Consider the following 22473-nt stretch of genomic DNA (forward strand, 5'->3'; position numbering starts at 1 on the left):
GCCCGGCCCAGCCCGGCCCTGCCCACGCTGCCCTGAGGTTGAAATGCAGAAGTCAAGGCTCTCTTGTCGGGATGTAGATTTCCTTGTAGTTCTTTTCTTCCTCACGCTACCGTTCCCTCCTCAGCGGAGATCAGAGAGGCTCGGGGCCAGTGCGGCCAGGAGCGCAGAAGGCCGGGAGTCGGTTCCCGGGCATAGGGATCCGTTGGGATTTAGGGCCGGCCTCGAGGTGTCCCGCTCAGAGGAATGGGTAAGTGGCCGGGAGCCGCAGGAGGGTTCAAGTGCTGTCAAGAGAGGGGGAGCACCCGTGCTCAGTCATCTGCCACCGCCGCGGCTCCCTTATTGACTTTGCTCGTGTTCCTACAAGTTGTAAGAACATGTTGAGGGCCCGGAGCAGGGGAGAGAGAGAGCTAATGACTAGTCGGCTTGTTATTAGTGTTATTAGGCGAGTGCGAGGCAGGATCGAAGCCGAGCGGATGGCTGGAGCCCGTGACACGTTGTATATTATTCCTGACACCGATCGTAGCAGTTAACATTTTAACACGCTTGTTTTACAGCCTAGTGTAATCGTGCTGTTAAGCGAAAGGCGCTAACAGCACCAGGATCGGTCTTTAAAAAGTTAGTCCCGACTCAGAAGCACAGCGCTGCCCTCGTCTCTCCCAAGATGTAAAAGAATTTCCTCAACTACTTTTCCTTCCTCCCCCTCCCCCACGCCTTAGAAGATGTTTTTATTTTCTTTTTGTTTTCTTCGCGTTCCTTTTTCCTGTGGCAATAAAGCTGAATTGTCTGTTGGGGCGATCTCATTTTTCATCTCTGGAATGTACTTATTTTTGGGAATATGCTTGATGCACAGTCCGGAGAGCTCCAACATTTCTAGCGATTTTTTTTTTCTGTCTGTCTTTTAATTTTTCGTTCTCTCTCCTTTTTTTTTTTTTTTTTTTTTTTTGTTTTTGTTTTTGTTTGTTTTGTTTGTTTTTAACCTCTCACTTCTCTTCCTCCCTCTCCTTCAGTCTCGGGGGCATCCCGCTAATATAAAGAAGCGTTCGTGGAGTGACCGGGGAGGGGGGTCCCTGTCTGTGACATCTGTCTGTGGTGAGGAGCAGCTCAGGCGCCCCCTTCTGTGGCGTCCGCCGTGTCCGACGGCTGTGTTTGTGCATTTGCTTGCAGAACCTGCCTTCGGGGAAGTGAACCAGCTCGGGGGGGTGTTTGTCAACGGGAGACCCCTGCCCAATGCCATCAGGCTGCGGATTGTGGAACTGGCGCAACTGGGTATCAGGCCGTGTGACATCAGCCGGCAGCTCCGCGTTTCCCACGGCTGTGTCAGCAAAATCCTGGCTCGCTACAACGAGACCGGCTCCATCCTACCGGGGGCTATCGGCGGCAGCAAGCCTCGGGTCACCACTCCCACGGTGGTAAAACATATCCGGACCTACAAACAAAGGGATCCGGGCATCTTCGCCTGGGAGATCCGGGATCGCCTGCTGGCCGATGGCGTGTGTGACAAGTACAACGTGCCGTCGGTTAGCTCCATCAGCCGCATCCTCCGGAACAAAATCGGGAACCTGTCTCAGCAGAGTCACTACGAGTCTTACAAGCAGCACCAGCCGCCCCCACAGCCTGCTCTGTCCTACAACCACATCTACCCCTACCCCAGCCCCATCGCTGCTGCAGGAGCCAAGGTGTCCACACCTCCCGGAGTGCCGGCGATCCCCAGCGCCATGGCCATGCCCAGGACGTGGCCGTCCTCTCACTCGGTGACGGACATCCTGGGGATCCGGTCCATCACAGACCAAGGTGAGAGATGGGGGGAACCGGGGCCACAAAGGCAACCAAACAAGGCCGGAGGGGTTCGGTCCCTTACTTCTGGGTTCTTTCCTTTCCGAGAGTGTGAAGGTGGTTTAGTTGTTTGATTCGGGAAACCTCCGCCGTTTCCCGGGCACGGGCCGGGCACTGAGCTTACTGGAGGACGCGTCTCGGAACGTGGGCAGACTGAAGGGCCGGGGTGGGCTGCAGGAGGACCAGCAAAGAGGACACATCGGCCGTCACCTCCGCCTCCCTGACCCGGGAAGTGGGGATCTTCGCCGGGGGGTACGGCCCGGGGTATGGCGGCACCAGGGCGCGCTTGGTCCCGGTCCCGGTCCTGGTCCTGGTCCTGGTCCCGGCCGAGGCTCGCTGCCGCACTCCGGTCACGGGCGCTGCCTTGGCGTTTCTGAGAAGTCAATTTTCTGTAGTTTTCGTAATCAGGCCAAATTTGCTTCGGCAGGAAGTTCAAATGTCATCTAATTGGTTTCATTCTGATGGTGTATTTTCCTCCGAAGCGGTGGTCTACGAAAACCAAAGGCCCAAGATTTGCCTCTTTTATCCCTTTCACATTCTTTGGGCTCCTCCGCCTGGAAACTGTGTCGCGTCTCCCAGCCGCTCGCTAGCAAGGGACATTTTTTCCATTTCTGTCTCTGCCAGTGAACTAACAGTGAAAGCGTTACTCAAAGTGTCACTGAAAACAAGTGTCCAAAATAACCTTTGCCTACAGCGATCTCTGTGTCCCATTCTTCTCTAAGTATTAGTGGAGAGGTGGGAGCTGTGATCTCTGTTTTCACTGCCTTTTTAACAGCAACAATGTAATTCTAACAGCATTTCAAATGCAAAATGATCCTTCAGGCATTGCAGAATAATTTTCTTATTTAATCAGAAAGGTGATATTTTTTTCAAGCAACACATGCGTACCCACAAGCACGGTTTTTTTTTTTATTTGTGTACATGCAAAAAGTAAGTTTGTTCTTCTTTGCTCTTCACGATACAACGATACAAACTTTATTCTAGTCCTCATTGGCACAAACAAATGTGCTTGTTTCTGAGTCGACTTCTACAAATACACGCCTGGCAATCTAGAGGTAGTGTTGGCAATGAACATTAAAAAGAATGAGTGCATTACAATCACATAAGAAATTTAGTTTGGTGGTTTTTTTTTTTTTTTTTGTTTTTTTTTTTTTTTTTTTCCTTAAAGTAAGTTTCTCCTTTATTAACACCACATTGTCAGGCAGGCCTCTAACGGTGCTGCCGGGTGCCTCGGTATCTGTCCGGTCTCCCTCAGCCCCCGCAGCGACACACATCTTTCTGCAGTGTGAAATCTCCCCCCTCCCCTTCCCGTCAGAGGGTCAGGGCTGCGGAGTGGCCGATGCCGCAGATGAGGGCTGCTCGCCCTTGATTTATAGGGCAAACTGACCTTGCTGACACGGAAAGGAAGCCCCTATTCATGGGAAAGTGTGAGATCAGCAGAAAAGGGCGCTCGCCAAGGGAGCTCAATTTCTTAAGACAACTTCAGATTTGTGCCTTTCCCCAGCACGGTGAGGGGCCGAGCGAGGCGGTGTCTCAGGAAAGCCCCCTCCCACGGCAGCTCCGATGCGGCTGGGCGCGGGGCTCCGGGCATAGCTCCCCCTACTCCTCCCCTGGCTCCCCGGTGCGGGAATTTGGCCATTCGAGGAATTTGTCCGCCAACAAAACATCCCGGTATGCCCGTGGCGCGGCTGATAGGCATGTAAATAATAAGACTGTTACTTTTTTTCCTCCCCGCTTTCTTATCTTCCTCCTTTTATTTCCCTAATAAAAAATTTATTTATTTATTTATTTTATGTTGTATTTTTTTTTTCTCCCAAAAAGTGTTTGTATCCCAGTTCATCCGCAGGCGTGTCAGATCTGTTTGTAACACGGGGTGTCGTTTCTCCTCTGATTCACAAATACCCACACGGCGGTTGCCATAAATACCCCTTTAGGAGATCCTGGGGGATAAACCCCGGTCGGCAGCTCCGTCCCGCCAGTGCGGGGACGTGGGGCAAGTGAGCCAGCCAGCTCTGGGCTGGGTTGCTGATCTCTGTCACGGGTTTCACGGAGGGAGCTGACTCCCTTCTGCCCACGAATCACCCTCTCAAGGAGCTTCCAGGAGTTTCAGCAAGGTGTGGCAGGCGAGGGACCGGTTTCCCCTCAGCTCTGCCCCACAGACTGCCTTCCATGTGGAGAGGGAGCCGTCTCCGAAGCAAAGCCATTTCCATCTCTGAATCCTAGCCTCTGCCTCTAACTCCCTCTCTCCCGCTCCTTTGTTTTCCAGCAGTGAATGACACTTCGCCTTACCCCAGCCCCAAGGTGGAGGAATGGAGCAGCTTGGGCCGAAACAGCTTCCACCCGCCGACCCAGCATGCCGTGAACGGGTTGGAGAAGAGCTCCCTCGAGCAGGAGGCCAAGTACAGCCAGGTAAAGAGAGAGTGGGGGGCGGGCAGCGATGCACAGGGCTCCTGAGGTCGGCCTCGGGCTACCGTTCTCGGTTTGGAGCCGGTGCCGGACTTTCTTCTGTTTTGGTTTGCAAAGACGGGCGGAAAAAAGGCTGGCTCTCTTCGCTCCTCTCTCCGCTTCCTCCCCGGGCCCGGCGGCCGCGGCGCCCAGCACCCCCACCCCGCCCTGCTGCCGGCGGGCGGAGGGCCGGGGGGCGGCAGCGATCGCATCCCGGCCCGGGGCTGCCCCCGCCCCGCCCGCCCAGCGGGCGCTCCAGACCCGCCGCCAGCGACCCCCGGCCCGGCCGGGCCAGCGGGCACGTCCCGCCGCCGCCTCCAACCATAACGCCGCGTTTTACTCTGTCCGCAGCGTGCTCTGTAGTCAGGGGAATAATTTGAAAATGAGATGTAATTGCTTCCTACATTAAGCATTTTTAAACGCTTAAGTAGACGGCGAATTTCCTACGTTTTAATTACAACACAATATAACTGTTACTTAATAAATCTCTGTCTAAATCTTTGTACTCCCTAATCAAGTCTCATGCCAGGAGAAAAGCTATAAAAGGCTCAGCTGTTACTCGTTGGGAAAGCACAGGTTTTGAAAACATTTTTTTCCATGTGATGGAAACATTTCAAAATGCATCAGAGGTCTCTCAGACACACTGACTTCCCGGCCACGCATTTGTTGTGCTTAGAAGCAAGTCAAAGAAAACCCATAATCGCTGTTTAGCATTTTTCCCGTTCGAAGACAGAGGTTTTGGATGTATTTTTTGAGTTCTGTGTCTGGTTTTAGATCCATGTAGAGGAGACTTTTGTAGCTCGTGTTCGGTGGTGAGAGTAGCTGAATCAGACTCTCAAGATGCGGAGCACAAACTGCGAGAGCATTTGCGAAGAGCGGGCAGAGCGGGAAATACTGTAGAACCTGATAGTGAACAGCTACTTCATTACATATCTTGCCCTTTAAAAACTTTTAAAAACTACACCACCCTCAATGCTATCCTATTTGTTTTGTTTTTCTGTTATGCCATTATTATTATATTCATTTCATAACACAAGTAATGTGTGCTATAGTGTAGCTATTATTGTATGATTAAAGATAGAATTAGATGTAATTTAGTGTTACTACTCCTTCTACAATTTTCTTTAAAGACTAAAATAAGCATTAACAGTCTTGCTAAAAAACAGTAGATACAGATCGTCACTACTCCGTAAGAGCAGCTGTACTGTGGCTTCATTGTCTTAGGTTCCAGGCTGGGCCTTCTGCACACAGTCCTGCTGAAATATTCACAGGATCTTGTTCACTGGCTATAAACCATGGCCTCTGATGGATCTCATTTACTTTACAGATGTGTTGAGGAACAGTGTTTGAGTTATCGAGTTCTTTTCAATGTTGGTTTGAAAATTATTTTTTACCTTTTCTTTTTTCTTTTTTCCTTTCAATATTTATGATTTCATATGCATAATATATAACTGTTCTATTGTCAATATCAGTTTTACTTTAAAGTTTTGTTCAACCTGAAAGATCACCTGATAAATGTTATTTAAACACACACTATTTAAAATCTGAGAAAATTGTTATTAATAAAATGGATTTCATTTATCCAAGTAAATTGTCCAGAGAGTTTCAAAGGGCAGAAAAGCCATATTCAGATCCCTGCTCTCTAAAGGAAGATATAGAGGAGGTTCTTCCCAACTTCTTCCCTGTAATAATAATATAGGTAAACAGAATTTGGCTTTGGAAAGTTTTAACACACAGACCCATCTATTAATATAGTATTCAGAATTGTTATCCAGAAAATTAATTTGAATGTGCATTAATTGCTTTGTCTGTCACAACTTCACTACCTTGCTAATTAAAAATATATTAAAAAAAATCATGCTAAATAAGGATGGGAAAATGTGATAATTTGCAGTTTTTGCAACATTCCTTTTGCCAAAATATTTATTCCAGACAGTGTGAAGTGAAGTTGATGAACCAAATTCCTGCTGCACATAATGCTGATTTACTGTCTTTTTGCTGAAGTGTAGTGAGTCTGGAGTGGCAGCTGGTGAGAGTAAAGACTTACAAAATTTTCTAACATCATCGGATGCATGGTCTCTTGCAATGTATATGGTTTTGGTTGTAAAGAGATGAGCAGGGGATATGAGAGAATGTCGGTTCATTTGTGAGTCTAGCAGGGAGGTATCTGGAGTGGTGGGAAAATGGGGAAGTCTCAGATATATTTAACATGCCAGAAGGACTATGGTGAAATAGCCTGTGTTGTTATACTTTGGGGTAATTGCCATTTCCTTATCTCTTTTGGGCAAAGCTTATTACAAAAACTCTTAAGGGTCTTAAGGATGTAGACATCAAGTTTCCCCCAGAGAAGATAAGTGATTGTTCTGTTTTTATGTCTCTATTATCAAAATCAGAGGTGCCTACAAGAGGAGGGAATCAAGCGTGGTTATTTAACTTAGGCTTCCCAATTTCACCACAGGAGCAGAGGAAATGTGCTCTGAAGCACATTAACAATGGATTTTGTGTGGGTGATAGGTAATTCTGCATTTTCCAGCAAATATCAATTATGTATTTAGGTATCACCAACATCCAAAGTTCACCTGTCCATAACTTGCAAATAGCTCCATAATCTTTCAAACCAAGTGAAAGACTTGTTCCTCAGCTTTAGTCATGGAAGATAATATTTTGCTTCTCAAGAAGTTCCCTGGAAAATCCCTCTGTGTGAGAAAGACTAGAAAAATTGAGACCAAAGAACAAGGTCTTGTGTACTTTCACAGTAAATTTATTTTAACACTTCTTTTAGATTACATACATTTGTTTTAAGACACGGGATACTGTAGTCTTTTTGTAGGCAAAACTCTTACTGACATTCCAGACTTGTCAGGCAGCAGCCAAGGCTGACCTCTCCTTGGTTCCAATGGCTACATTTCAGCCCTTGTCCCACGCATCACTGGGAATTCACCCACGAAAAAGCAGGGAGACTTCACATTTTTTCCTTGACAATATGCAGTCATACTAGTTATTTTATGTATTATGGATTTCCTGGGGCTTTTGTTTGCAATGTTGTTCCTATTTGGGTTTCGGGAGTTGAAAGCTCAGCCTGGCAGACTGTGATTCTGTACAAAACATTCCACAGAAAACCAAAAGATGCTTTGTCAAGTTTCTATTCAGGTTTAATTACCTGATGTCCCAGGTTGTCATTTATACGTAAGCAATTGCATAATTTCCCTGGTGTATCACACTCACAGATTTGTCATATGGCTTTCAAACAGGGTGACAGTGAATCAGAGAAACTGAAAAGGAAAATAGATTTTCCCAAGAGTTTGACAGTTTTGTGTCATATGCATTTCATACAGAACTCAGTTATATTATATTATTTACGGAGGGAGGCACATTCAGGGTGGTGTTCAGGTGATTCTAAAGACATATTATGTTATTGTTGCAAAGGATGAATATTCTGAGTATTTTCTTTTCCATTGCATGGCTTATACTGACTACTGCATTAAAAAAATAGCTGGAATGACTGCAATATGAACACATTTGTAACCTGCATTTGAAATCAAAACATTTAATAAACATGTATCCTGTCTAAAATGCAGATCTCAGACATCTGATGCTTCTGACTTGCTGGACTAATATAATAGATGTTCAAAGTGAAAAAAAATGTGATCCGTATTTGCACGTGTATGAGAATGAAGAAGACCTGACATACATCTGTATGATTGCTGAGAGGCAAATAGCTTGGAAAAAATTTCTTTTCAGAATGACTGTCTGTGCGCATTGCAGGACGCAGATGTGCATATTGCCAAAGGGAGCTGATACTCATTAATGGGAAAAAGCTTGTAACTGGGGGGTCCAAGAGAAGCTCGCTCCTGGAAATGGTATGCTCTTTGGAGGCCTCATCCCAAACCTACTGGAGCTGCAGGAAACACTATTACTAATTCAGGGGAGCTTGTGAACATAGTTGGAGTGAAGTCTTCCTCTGACACACTGGCCAAATCCTTAAGCAGCAACTACCTCAGGTCTGTCGCAGCTGAACTTCATCAGCTGTTAGGGGATTGAGTTTTCGGCATTGCTGGCATATCACTCCCTGTCCTTTGGCTGCATTCTGACTGGGGGCCGTGAGTTCTGTGTGCTGCAAGCACATAAAAGGAAGGCTCCATTTTAGGGCAAGTGATTGCAAATGTAGGCACAACTGTGGACAATTACTTGCACAGAAAATGTAGGTAGTGTAAACATTTAGTTCCTGATCTTTCATTTATAGATGAACAGTGAACGATGTATATTTGGTGGCCATGCATCTGTAACTGTATCTGCAGTGCTTAGAACTCACAACACAGGGTAACTTCTTTAGGGACAACATTAAAATGTAGCTTTAAATATTATGGCAAGTTATATGGCCCTCCTACATCCATGATTTACTGAAAAAAATAATTAGCAAATTACTTATTTGGCATCTTACAACTCAGGATCCAGGCAGTTGGATTCCTGCTATGGGTCTGTGCAAGATTCATCAATGACAAAGGTCCGGACCTACTGCTTTTCAGTCATAACCAGGCAGCAGGGGGGTGAAGCTGTGAAGGAGAGGTGTTTATTTGCTTTCTTGCTGTAGCACCCAGCAGCATTGTTAGCAGAGTCTAGTGCTCTGCTAGAGCACTCTAGAGCACTAGCTAGAGCACTAGGGGTCAGACCTTGGCTTGGAGACTGGTTCTGTGTCACTCTCACTAGGATCTCCAGACCAGGCCTGCTATCAAACCATTGCCACTAAGACAGCTTGCTCAAGGTCTAGGCATCCTTATCATTGCATGTTGTGGGTGAGGGAGATGAGCTGATCCCACTACATGCACCCGATTCCTCCCCAGGTGATCTGGATGGCACCCAATTCGAACCCCATTTGTGAGACCTGCCTCTTACTGGCCACCTGCTTCCACAGCCAAAACACAGTGCCCTGTCCACCAACCCACATGGCTTCAGGGCACTCCACCCGGATGAAACTAATAAAGAAAGTCAGAGAGGTGAGTGAATGGTATAATGACACTCAAACTGCACTCTAAGCACCTTCTGCTCAAAGGACCCCAACCCACCAGAAGGTCTGTCATGACAAACATGATCAGGGATCGTAAAGCGGGAGTGATGGGAGATAGCCATCACAGCCAGGGAGCAGAGTGCCAGGAGCAGAGGTATGAGGTGTGATTTGACCTGTTCAGTCTTGGTTCTTGCAGTAGATTGGCAAGTATATAAAGACTGTATAGTGTGTTTGAATTTGTCTGTTGTGGCAATTTATTAGCTTTTAGGAATTGCCTACACACCCAGTCATAACAACTGTAGGCATTTAACAATTGATGGGTTATGGCTTCACCCAGTAACTGCCTCTGCAGCATCAGAGATTTGCAGCATCAGAGACATAGGAGACTTCTGTTTTGGCTGTCCCTGAAAAGAACAAGGTGATGACTTTACCAGTTTGACCCCATATTTGCCTTGCTTCTAGACATCAAGAATCCCTTTGAAGTGTCTGTGTCCATAAGTGTCCTCCTTCAGTTTCATTTAAATAACAGCATTTTGAAATTACAATATATTGCTTGGTATATAATATTAAGAAGGTATTTTTCATAGAACCTTTCACTAATACATTATGGTGTTAACCAACAGCATAGAAAAAAACTAATGTTTATTTCTTCCAGTTTATTTGCTTGTTTAGTGTCCATGTGTGCCCTGCCCAATTCCAGATTTTGTCAAAATACCAAGCGGGAAGTATTGTGTAAATCTTTTCTAAAACTATGGGAATCTGTTGTTAATTCCAACTCAAAGGAGTTTGCTTATATGACGTGATTTTTTCCCCCTGTACTTTCCTATTGTCCTCATAAGTCCAGAATATCTGTCTAAGGAAAACTAAGTTGTGTTTTTGTCATCAGAACCAAGATTTGTGCTTAAAGTAAGCAGAATTTGTTTTCACTCCACTTTGAAATAGCCTGGTTGTGAAGTTTGTTGAATAGAACATACCCTAAGATCCAGCATCTTCAGTGGAAAGGCAGTGACTTTGATTTATATTGTCCTTCTCAGCCTGGTGTATGAAAGGGAAGCAACCATTCAATGACAGTGTAGATAGACCTTGAATTATAATCTACATTTGGAGACATTTGGGGGGACATGTTAGTGTGTGCTTGGTGTGATCTCACTTCATTGTGAAAGCCATCTAAACCCATTGTGCTTCTGAAGAAGCACTGGAAGATCTTGCTCCCTGCTTTTCCCTCAGAATGTGCTTAGGTTTTACCAAAACCTCTGTCTGCCTTTTATCCACCATGCCTTTTTCTCCTCCCTCTCTTTTCCTCTGTTGTTTTTGTAGCAGATTACTCAGTGTCAGAGAATAAGTGGTGTTTTTTTTTCCTTTTTTCCTTACCCCCTTTCCCTATCCCCCCCCCTTTTTTTTCTTTTCTTTTCATTTGTTTCTGCTGTAGTTTGCTTTGGAAAAGATATAAAATGCCCCTGGCTCCTTCAGGAAAGGATTGGTGATGGTGTGTAAATTCAAGTTACTATTTCCAAAACCGAGATTTTATTTCCCTGAAGAGGCTGAGATTTAAAACTGGATAAGAAAATACAATTTAGAGTGATCTTAATGCATGTCCCAAATATAATTAAAACACTCAGTTGATATTATCTGGTTTCTGTGTTATTCACTGCAGCTGGGGATGGCTATAGGTAAAGGAAACAACTTCAAGTTAATAAAAAAGCACATTAAACAGGGGAATGGGAACTGCTTATTATGAAAGGACTGAATTTTATTTTAGAAGGAAAGAGGGGTGATTTCCTTACACAGTGCATTGTTGTGCATTGAATTTAATAATGGGAGAAATAGCTGCAAAGAAAATGTCATCTTTTTAAGAGATAATGTATAGGATTGAGTGGCTAACTATATTTGAAATATTAGAGCACTTCAGCTCTAAGAATAAGTCTGTTTTAATTTTGTCTTCAACTAGAATACCAGCATTACTTTGCACAACTTACAGTGAAAAAGAAGTAGGGTAATTCTCCATTCTTGAAAGGTCTCTTTTCCTTTTTCAAATCACAGTCTTCTGGAAGTCAAGTCAGTTCAGCTGAGCAACAGAGCAGCTTTGTAACCCCTTGCCCATGTGTTATTTTTAAAATCTTCTCAATTCCAATATATTATCACTGTTCACTCTTTCTTGAAAAAAAGGCAAATATTATATTTTATAATATGATACAAAATTAATATCTTACATACAAAATATTGCCTCTTTTTGTATGTCAAAATTGATTTTGTATGACAAAAATTTGATGTTTTTCTGTGTCAAAATTATTTAGTATCAGTGTCCTAATTTTTTTCAGAGTCTTATTTTCTGCTGATTGCAGTGAAATAAATAGAAAATCAAATCAGGAATATATTCAATAAAATAAGTTAATTCATCTAAGAATATGGATATTTAGTCTAATGAAAATATTTTTGCAAGAATATTTTCCAGCTCTATAAAAAGCAAAACATGATTTGCAGGATTAACTGGCTAGGTTATTCAGATACACTTTATCAATTTAATCTCATTTTTTCTTAAAAATATTTTTAAATAAAAATCATTACTATAAATAGGGGAAATTTACTCAGTATTCACTTTTGTAACCCTTTCTTTAGGTAATTGTGACTTACCTGTGTAGGCACATAAATTTTAGTGGAACACTGATCTGAACTGATTTGTGGTATCATCATTTTTCCTGTTGATGCTGTAGCACTGAATTGCAGCTTCAGAATTTAGCTCTAATTTAGTAACTACAATTTCTACAAAAATATTACTTATCAATTTTAAAACCTAAAAAACCTTCAATTTTTATTACTTAGACAATTTAGTAATGCCATTTTTCTAAATGATACTTCTATTACACGCTTGCTGCTGCTGTTTTACTTGAAAAATTTGTTTGCTCTTCCCTAGAGATCCCGTATGTTGGCTTGATTTATAAATCATATTTAATCTCCAATTATAAAGGAAGATTTAGCATATTTGCTTCCTTGATGTTTGCAGTTTGTGTTTGATTGCTCCTCGTCTTGTTGTCATAATCATTTTAACTGGTTATGTGTATGTCCCTAAAAATGAGATATCCTCTGGATTTTTATGCTAATTTGCTCTTCTGATTGAAGGACTAGATATTTTGCTCCCTGCTACGATTTTTCTTGCTGTGGAAAGAATAACTGCTGCAATAGCTCCTTCATGACTGTGTTTTCAGGCCATTTGGAAAAGATTGATCATTTCCAGAAAACGTTTGAAGGTTTTCATTTTGAAAACCTGCAGCGAGAGGGTGTCTGTGTGCGCTGAGCTGCGGCAGTGTCCCTGCAGAGGAGGATGCTGCCAGCTCTCCACTGTGCTCCCGGTACCTGCTCCCGGTACCGGCTCCCGGTACCTGCTCCCGGTACCGGCTCCCGGTACCGGCTCCCTGGTACCTCTGCTGGCTGGTTTCAGTTGCTCTCGGGGAAGGGCTGTGCTGCAGGATCAAGGCAATGTGCTGAACTTGCTGATCCCAGGACAGGAAGGATTCATTCCATCCAAGTCAGTGTTAGAATTGCGAGATACAAACGAAAACAGCAACCTTATTCACCAGAGGTGTGTCCCTTAAGCCGTGACACAGACTGAACTTCTGATGATTGTAGCAGGGGATTTTAGGCTGAGTCACTGTCCAAGCTCATTCAGGCTGCTGAATTAGGTAACTTGAACTTGAAGGTTATGCTGTTTCTCCAGAAACGTTTTTTGAAATAGTAATTTAGAATTTAGAATACTTCTACAAAGCCTGCATTCATAGTCAATGCAATACATTAACTATTTAATTAAATATTGTAACAATTATATTACAATGGTGGTAATTTAAATAATGGTTTTATTATTATTATAATGATTTTATTATTATTTGCAATTATTTAAATAATTGTAAATAATAACGATAAGAAAAAATAATTTACATTCTTTTTTATACCTGCTTTAAAGTTAGACTATGAAATTGAGGGGGCATCCACCTGTGGTATCAAATGTGCTCTTGTTTGTATTCAATAAAACTGAAATAAGATCCTTTGCATTATTGCCATTAATGATAGCTAACATAAATACTAGTCTGTGATTTTGAATGTTACAATCTGGGTCATTTTCTGAAACATTGAGAAGCAACATGAGAAGAGAACATAGGAGATGAACTATTTTTGATACTGAGAGAACACATACCTAGCAAGCAAAAGTCAGAGAAGGAAAATTAGGAAAGGGAATGAAACAAAATAATATAAATTCACTACAATATATAGTTAGAATTTATACCATGAGGACTGAAAGTGAAATTTAGCTTGCATATTTCTCTAGTTCTTCTATGACCAAGCCAGAAAAAACCCAAAATCGGGTAGTTTGTCTGACATGGATTGACTGGGAAGTTTGTCCAGAAAGCTTGTACCCTTGTGTCTTCTTACCATGAAGGAGAGAGGAGGCTGAAGCTCTGCAACACATTATACAAGCATAACCTTCAAAACAGATATCAAGGTGTATGTGGTGGTTACCTCTGTTTGTGAAAGAATTGTTCTGACTTTTAGGAGTCCAAGCAACTAATGGAAATTACTTACTCCAAAGATATTCTCACATTAGCTTGATTCTAGACTTGTTTTTCATCCTCCCTCTGTGTTGCAAATCACAGACAGACTGAAAACCATAACAAAAAAAAAAAAAAGTTGTCTCTAGTTAGTTATGTATCTAAAGTGTCCAAAACTGAAGATTCCATCTGTTAAAACTACTTAAGCAACTCCTTTACTGGTGAAAATATGTGCAGTCTGCTTGTTTCAGCAGTACCATTTTGTGTGACCCAAAGCAAGGCTTCATGTCCACACTGGTCTTGATTTCTCATCTCAATATTCCTTTTACTGTCACTGGCAGGTATAAGCAACAACTTGGCAGAAAGGCACCAGATCCAGCTTGTGATCCTGACCCAATTACTCTTGTTTTTCTGGCAGCTTTGCAAGAACAGGTTTAAATGAATTTGTGAGTTGGTGGGAGGTGTTCTAGGTTTCAAATGCAGCTTAAGGTTTAGAAATACTTATTCCATCAGTTGTCTGAAAACATTGATAGAAGCAGCAATTGAGAGCAAAAGTTCCTCTCTGATCTTTGTAGAAGCCAGAAAGTAGGTACTTTCAAATGGGAACCCTTATCTCTTACACAGCAGAGGTTCTTGTTCAGCTACAACTAAATGTTTGTTTGTTCGCTTTAAAAAATTAGATTTCCCTTGAAAAACGATGGTTCAAATTAAGAAAAAAAATATTTATAAAACTTAAAAGCCAGGTTCAAGAACCTCTGCACTTAAAACAAATTCTTAGGGTTTTAAAAATCCATAAACACCATGGGGTTCTTGCACTCCTAATTACAAATGTTTAGATTTTGGTGTTCATTTCCTCTGATTGAAATACTGCAGGATGAATTATTCATCCAGTATATACAGGGTCATGGAACTTAATCCCCTCCATTTATTTTAAGTGAATGTCATGTTTGTAAAAAGTGCCAGATTGACAGACAAGATTCAACCCTTCTGATAACCTACACTTTGTATCTAAGGCTATTTGGAAATAAAAACACTTGTGTCAGGACTATTAGGCCAAGTCTTTCACAGATGAAAGTCAGAGATGAAAATTTGGGTGTTGGGTTTTTTTTTGTTTTTTTTTTTTTTTTTTTTTTTTTTTTTGAGTAGCATGCTTTAAAATCATATAGAGTGAGATTTCCTCTGTCCCCTCATCTTTTAATTTGGGTCAGATGAAGCCTCTGACTGCTTTGTGAATATGGCTCAAGTCTCCCCTGAGGCAGAACTGCACTCTGTGCTGGGCCAGTTCCTACCCATCCCAGTGCTGCTTGCTTGGCTGAGGGCATCTGTGACATCCACAGAATTATGGTTTTGAGTGGTAAAGCTTTGTAGCAGTGCAATAAAAATAAGAATGATTCACTAGTTCAGTGAGGCAGTGATGACAGACACCATTGGTGGCCTCTGACAGGTTGCAGCTGGTGGTCCCTACACAACTGTCTCTACGTCCTGCCCTCAGTAGTTGGCGCAAGATCTTTCTGACATTCAGAATAGACTATAAAAATGACAGTTTTCACAACCCTATTTTGAGTATGATAGTGTGTGTGTGTGTGTGTGTGTGTGTAAAAGGATTGTTCTGGCTGCTATAAATCTGTATATATATTTTTTTAAATTAAGCTTTTACAAAAACTACTGAATCTTTAATCAATTTCCATCTGTTTTATCAACAACAACCCAAGTGGCACCTACAGTACGATTCAACAGGAAACCTGGGCTTCTTCATGAATTATGGTTTGAAGACTTTGTGCCATAAGGCCACAGAACATATGTGTGATTGGATCAAATATTTATCAATAAGCCTGTTGATAAAATATTTATCAATAATGTCTGCATTAATGTGAGGTGTTCAGGAGCTCAGATTTGCCTCAGATCATGCAAAGTCATCTTGGGGTTGCTGAGGAGCCCCTGGTGGCCTTGTCTGTAGGAGATGCAGTAGGCCAGGACATGGGCTGGACCATTGGTGGATCAGCCTTGTTGGCACATTGCCTGGCACAGATCTGCCCTGTACCTACTAACACATCCTTCCCAAAGCACAGTTAATGGTTCACAGAACATGAGCATTTCTAATGAGGAATCTGCTTAAAATGGGGCTTCCAGGAACAGCCTTGAGACCACTGCTTGGGAGTAGGAAAACTTGAGGAACAGGGTGGATTCAGAGAGTCCAAAAAACCTCTTTTGAGGTCTAGAAGCTGAAGGTTTGTGCTGTCTCAGCGGCTATGAGACTTCAGGGATTTGTCCCATAGATTTTCTCCTTCCAGTACCCACCCGTTCAGGGTTTCTCTACTTCTCTGTGCAGAATATGTTTGGGTTGTGGCTCTTGATATGCCAGCATTACAACCCGGCTTCAGTGGCTCTACTGCCCCTGTGCAAAGCTTTTGGTCGGTGCTTGTTACAAAAAACAGAGGTGCTAATTTTTGTTTCATGTTTGCACATTGGAAAAGCAGCTTTTTAGGGCCACACTTTTTATTTCCAGTGAATTCAATGGCATAATTTTCCATGCGATTCAAGAATTTTACTGATTTGCAGTGCAATTATTTGCAGGTTTGTATTAATTAGTATTGTTGCAAACACTGATATTTAAAGCTGAAGCTAAAGTGTAATTGAGTCACAGTAGGGGGCATGTAATACAAGTTACTGGTCAGATCACAGATTTGGATTTTCAAAAGAATAAGGCAAATACTTCAACAAAGCATTTACTTATTTTGAATGACAATTATGTTGCTGCTGCAGATGTATGTTTTGTATTAATTAATATTCCTATTGGAAGCTTGTGACCAGCATTGCTATCTCCTGCTGCTTTAGATTGCTGTACAGGTTTATATTGATAGAGTCCAGCAGAATTACTGCTCTCTTTCCCAAATGACCATGAGAGGACAGTCTAGGCAGTGGAACTGTGAGCTACATGGGTAGGAAACTCATGAGCCTGAAAATAGGCCAGTGCCCTTTATAAAGGTAAATACTAGAAATCAGGCAGGTGCAATCCAGGCAGAAATTGAACAAGTTAAATGTTCATACCATGTGAAATTTTAGCAGAAACAAAAGTCTCTTTAATTTTTTAACTTTGCACTATTCAGATTGTGTCCAGTTGTACCTTGTGATGATGCTACAGGATTTGCTGAATCAGTGCTCTTCTTTCATATCCAGATAGGAAGGATTTCTGAGAAAAAATGCCACCCCAAATCCTAAAACAAACACTACACACATTGAAACTTAAGCAAGATAAATGATCTTGGTTTGTACCTGTTGTGCTGAAGAAACATTTATGGGTGTGAAATAAACCACCAAACACTATTTAGTTAAATGAGGAGTCATTAATTGTGAAATCATAGCATAGCTGACTGAAGGACTCTCCCTTCTCTATTTAAATAGAAACCCTTCTCTCCAGCCTACAGAAGGACCTAGGAAAATAGCTTGCAGGAAAGGACCCAGCCCTGCAATTGTTTTGTGCAAGGAAGCCCTGTTGAAACCGGGAGAAGCTATGAGCAAAGAACATTTGCAAGTTTTTTGTCCCAAGCATCTAGAAAACAGATTTTTAAAAGTCACCATCAATAATACTACTACTATAGTTCTGACTAATGCCCTGAACAAACAGTTACCAAAGAGTTTCAGATGTTCCACCTCCCCCAGCCGCTGTTACCTCTTCACTCAGGGAGTGCCCGCACCTGCCCATGGCAGCTCAGGCTGAGCCCACCCTCCTTGGGGGCCAGGAGAGGTGAGGCACAGGGATGGGTCTGTCCCTCCTGCTGCTGGGATGGCTGTAGTCACTGCACACCCAGCTTAAACTGCCACAGCACTCCCCAGCAGGGCTTGCAACAGTGACGGACACTGTGTGAAATTTGGGAGAAGTAGGTAAATGTCACAGTGCATCAACTCCAACCTGTGGAAATCATTGCCAAGTGCATTAAGGTGCTCAGTGAGAGAGAAGGGAGAGACTCATTACAAATCCCTCCAGTAGCTCTCAAGTGTAATGATTACATACAACCATGGATTCCCTGAACAGCAGCTTGCAGGAAGGTAGGCAGGTGTATGGAGACCTTAGCAGCTCCTGCCCTGCTCTTGGTGTGTGTTTCCTTATCATCTGCTGGTGGTCCCTGTCTGGGACAGGTTGCTGGGAGAGGTGTGAAGCACTGATCGCAGTGGGGTAACTGGTCTTAAAAGCAAAGCAGAAGGGGCCACTGAGACTCTGAAATTCAGGGGAATGGTTATGGGTTTCTCTCCTAGTGTCCCCGCTGGTCCTAGTTTTGGTACAAAGCCCAAGCAGGATCTGAGGGCTGATTTTTATGCCAGATCAAATGTATCTTACTCTCAGAAATTCTCTTCCTTTCCCTCTCCTTTCAGGCACCCAATGGCCTCCCAGCCGTCAGCAGTTTCGTTTCCGCACCAGCGATGCCTCCCTACGCCACCCCGGCCCAAGTGTCACCTTACATGCCGTACAGTGCCGCTCCATCCAGCTACATGGCGAGCCATGGCTGGCAGCACGCTGGGGGCACCCCGCTGTCCCCCCACAGCTGCGACATCCCCGCCTCGCTGGCCTTCAAGGGCATGCAGACTGCCAGGGAGGGCAGCCACTCCGTCACGGCCTCCGCCCTCTGATGCAGGAGCTGGTCCAGGAGCACCATGAGCTCGCTGGCTCCTCAGCCCCTGAGCCCAGCTCACAGAGTGCTCTCTTCATGCTGGCCACACCTGGCAATTCTCCTCGTGACTTGTCTCCCCTAAGGCTTTTGGGATTAAAGAGCTGAAGACAACATCAGAAACTGAGAGAAGCATGGTGTTGTACTCTTAAAGACTTTGTGTCCCTCAAAGGGCTCGTGGAGCCTTGTTCCACTCTCTCCTGGTCAAACCACACATATTTATTCTTAATCATCACAAACTTTCTAAATGTGCAATTGTTATTAAGATTTGTGCAAAAATCAATAAAGAAAAATCACCACAGAAAATTCTGCTATGCCTTGAATCAACAAAGGTGGCTGAATAGGAAGTGTTTGCCAAATGCCTAGAGAACAACCATTTAATTGATGAGATTATACAATCCACTGTTATTATGAGGTCCTTTATTGTTGTTTTATTGGGTTTTGGTAATCAAATATAGAACGAAGGCAAAAGGTGGCTTTCAGAGTCTTCTGGCATGTTGCCATCGTCAGGCAGTAGTAAGATCTTTGTGATTTTATCCTTTTGTAAATAGAGGCTTTTGACAGCATTTGTTTTCACCTTCCAGTACATTTCTTATCTTTTTCTTTTTTTCTTTTTTTTTCTTTTTTTTTTTTTTTAAAGTTAAGATGATTTCTAGTTATTTTCTATGTCTTTGCATGGTGGGGTGATAGGTGATGAGGTTTAGGTGGGGTTTTTGGTCATGTTTTTGTGTTTACAGTGGAGGCTTCAACGTCTTATGAGAGTCATTTCTTTGGCAGAAGAGTCAAAGGCAGAAATCCAGCTAAGTAACTCTCCAGTTCTACCCAGCCTCCCAGATTCATGAAACACCACATTCATATGAAGTGTACAAACAGAAATGGGTGGAAAATACCTGAATAAAACAGAAAACTGTAGAGGAAAATGCTGTTAGTGTGCAACCTGTGCAGAGATGCTTAAAAAGCCCTATCAGTCAAAAACTCCACTGAGAAACAGAAATGTACCATCATTTTGAGCTCACTTGTGTCCAGATTACATTGTAATTTTTATAGAGGACCTTGTCTTTAATTTCTGCTTTAATGAATGTAAAGTATAGCTCTTGGTAAAGTTTACATTATTGTTCTGAAGCATTTTTTTCCCCTTATAGGTATACTGGTGGTGGTGCTACAAACAGAGATATTATTTAATATTAGCAAATTTTCTTTCTACATTTCTGTATGCAGTGGCAAGTACTCCATGCCAGTTATTTTGCTTTAAACTTTAATCCCAAGAGAGCTAACATTTGAAAATTTACCTGTTTTCCTTGGGCAACAATAAAGTTCTGACTATTATTATGCTTTTCCCACGCTGTAGGTATGTTCAGAATGTGGAAAAAAAAAAGCCTGGTGTGACATTTCATATCCATCATAGACTATTAATATATTGTGTATTTTAAAAAGTGTTTTGCAATAATTTAAATTACTGTAGACATAGTTAAAGCAAAGGAGAAAATACTATTCTTCATATATTGTTCTATCTGCAACCCACATTAAACACTAATTCAGTGGGAAAGTAAAATACATTTCCCTCTTAAAATATAGTTATCTTTTTGTGGATTTCCAGCTTTCATCACCAAGACACCCGTGGGTAAATTTTCATAACAATCTAAGTAATCAATATTTATGTCATGTACAGTGTGTCCACTGAAATATGGATGGACTTCTCTGGCTGCCGCCACCTTTGCTTCTTGCACTAAAAAATTGTTAACAGATTTGCATTTCTGTAAAGAACACAGATATTGTATTTTGGCCTCAAGGAAACAAAGATCTGATCTTGGATGTGATTAATTTTCTTCAGCCTCAAAGGCATCCAACAGCTGTTTAGTTTTAATGAGATGCTGAAACCCTCGTTATTCAGTAGAATACTTTTTCAAGAATGTTTCTTTGAAACCACTAAAGTTAAAGTGCAAACAAGTGCATTTCCACTCTGCCACACTGTTAGTGACATGATGAATGTTATTCTGCCTTTATGCTGTTATAGCTGAAATAAGATGAGCCTTAACACCATGAAAAAGAAATCACTTTAATACTAGACAAGCTCTTCACTAAAGACAAAATGGGGAAAAAAAAGATAAGAAAAGGATCATAAGTAGATAAGTGATTAAGTTGGCAAGAGGATTTTAGCTTTCAACTTAATAGTTCTACTGGATTACAGAATTATTGAATGAGTCTACCTATTGTATTCCATAGAACTCAAACAAGGGGTACCAAAGGGAAAAGAAAACAAAAAACTAAGGAACTTTTCAAAGCACAGCTTTAGCTTTTTTGAGCTTCAAGACTTTGCAAGCCTGTAACAAAGTGTGCCGTGTTAAAAGTTTTCAAAATTTTCTTGAGTAACATGAGGTCATTTCTGGAATAAAAGTTGTCTTTCCTGACATTCCAATAAGGAATTAGTGTGTTTTGGGAGACAGAGAGACAGATCCTTAGCTTGTATCAGTTATTTTCATTATCTTCAGCAAAACCAGGATAAATTATAAAACAAGGACAGGACATTATGTTAATTATTTCTCCCATGGGATACACCATCATAAATAATTTTGTTTTGTGTTTGTCTAGGTACAGCTGTCTGTGCATCTGCCTGCTGTACATGATACCTTACCCCTGAATGGGAAGTCAGCGGGGCTGCATGTGTTGCTCAGAATGAGCAAAATTGCCTGACCTTGGCTCTTGGTGAACTGCCTGTGATGGATTTTTTTGGTGTGATGTTTCACTTTTTTTTTTTTTTTTAAATGTAAACCTATGATGTAGAATACTCCTTTGCCCAAGGACTATTTCACTGCTTATACACACGGGTAAACTGAAAACTGCAACATGTTCACTTATCACACAACTCAAAACCATTTTACATTAAATTAAAAAAAAAAAGGGAATTATTTCCTTAAAAAAAAAAAAAAAAAAAAAGGGTTAACTGCTGCTGTCAAGTACCAGGGTATAAATCTGGAGTGAGCCCACTGAGGTGAATGGATACTTTTGGGAAATAATCTGTATATGTGGGTGCAGAATTAAATTTTTTGATCTGAAAAGTCTACACTTCATTACCAGAATGTTAAATATTTCCAAAGAAATCAGTGAAGCCTAATAATACTCCCTTCAACCAAACTATGTTTGCATGGTCCCGGTTCAGGAGATCTTTCAGAAGGTGTAAAACTGAATTTCAGCCCACATTACACATTAGGAATAATGGGGCATTGGGCTGGCATGATATAGGCTTGTTTTCCCACACCATGCTGTTTTCTGTTTTTGAATGTTTCTGCTTTTATCCAGGATCAGGCTGAGCTATTAACTGAAAAAAAATCACATTGGAAAGGATGTAAAACCAAAGGCTATATATGTATATACAGTATGTTTAAAACATTTTATTTTTATATTCTGAATGCTCTAAATTAATAAAAGACAAATTATAAAGCATTTTGCTTTAGTTTCTGAAATTATCTTAGTAGTGTCTTCTCTTTGGCCAAGTACTGATAATAAAATGCAACAACGAGGAACACTTGCCTTAAAACCATAAACTTTAAGAGAGCTAATTGTATTGATTTTTAGCTATGAAATAGCATAGGTACAAAAAGCCATCATTGCCAAATTCAGACAAAAGAGAGGCTTACTAAGCATGTTAATACAGGCCTCCTTGAAAGCGCTGAAAACACATTTCTATTTTTAGCTTTTTGTTGCTTTTCCAATGCATTAAAAAGACTTGTGAGATGAGACTTCATGTGAGCTGCCATTTTCAAGTAACAATGCAGAAAGATACTTCTTTGGGATTGCCAAGGGAAAAGTTTGTACTTCCTTCAGAGGAAGAACATTATTGTTAACAGAGTGAATGTAGTATGGAAGAAATACTGAAACTTTGCAAGATATATGCTTGTTTGACAACAAACCAAGTTAGATAATTAAGGCAGTTTCATATTTTATATATATAATATTTTATATTTCTAAACAGAATAAGGAATGATTAAAA

At 41.7% G+C, this 22473-nt stretch overlaps 1 protein-coding gene across 5 annotated transcripts; it reads left to right on the forward strand.

Moving 5' to 3' along the window:
* Positions 1-30: 30 nt before the first annotated feature.
* PAX9 (paired box 9) lies at positions 31-21926 on the forward strand. Of its 5 annotated transcripts, none has more exons than XM_072930229.1 (5): positions 31-247; positions 1165-1791; positions 4100-4242; positions 9120-9272; positions 18193-21926. In XM_072930229.1, the coding sequence occupies exons 1-5, from the start codon at positions 244-246 to the stop codon at positions 18445-18447; spliced, it is 1182 nt and encodes a 393-aa protein (XP_072786330.1). In that variant the 5' UTR covers positions 31-243; the 3' UTR covers positions 18448-21926. The 5 variants fall into 5 exon arrangements, with proteins under 5 accessions (XP_072786330.1, XP_072786331.1, XP_072786332.1 ...); XM_072930230.1 differs by having other exon boundaries at positions 4103-4242; XM_072930231.1 differs by lacking the exon at positions 9120-9272.
* The last annotated feature ends 547 nt before the right edge of the window (positions 21927-22473 follow it).

This window comes from Taeniopygia guttata, chromosome 5 (genome assembly GCF_048771995.1).
Source record: "Taeniopygia guttata chromosome 5, bTaeGut7.mat, whole genome shotgun sequence".
Classification (NCBI taxonomy): Eukaryota; Metazoa; Chordata; class Aves; order Passeriformes; family Estrildidae; genus Taeniopygia; species Taeniopygia guttata.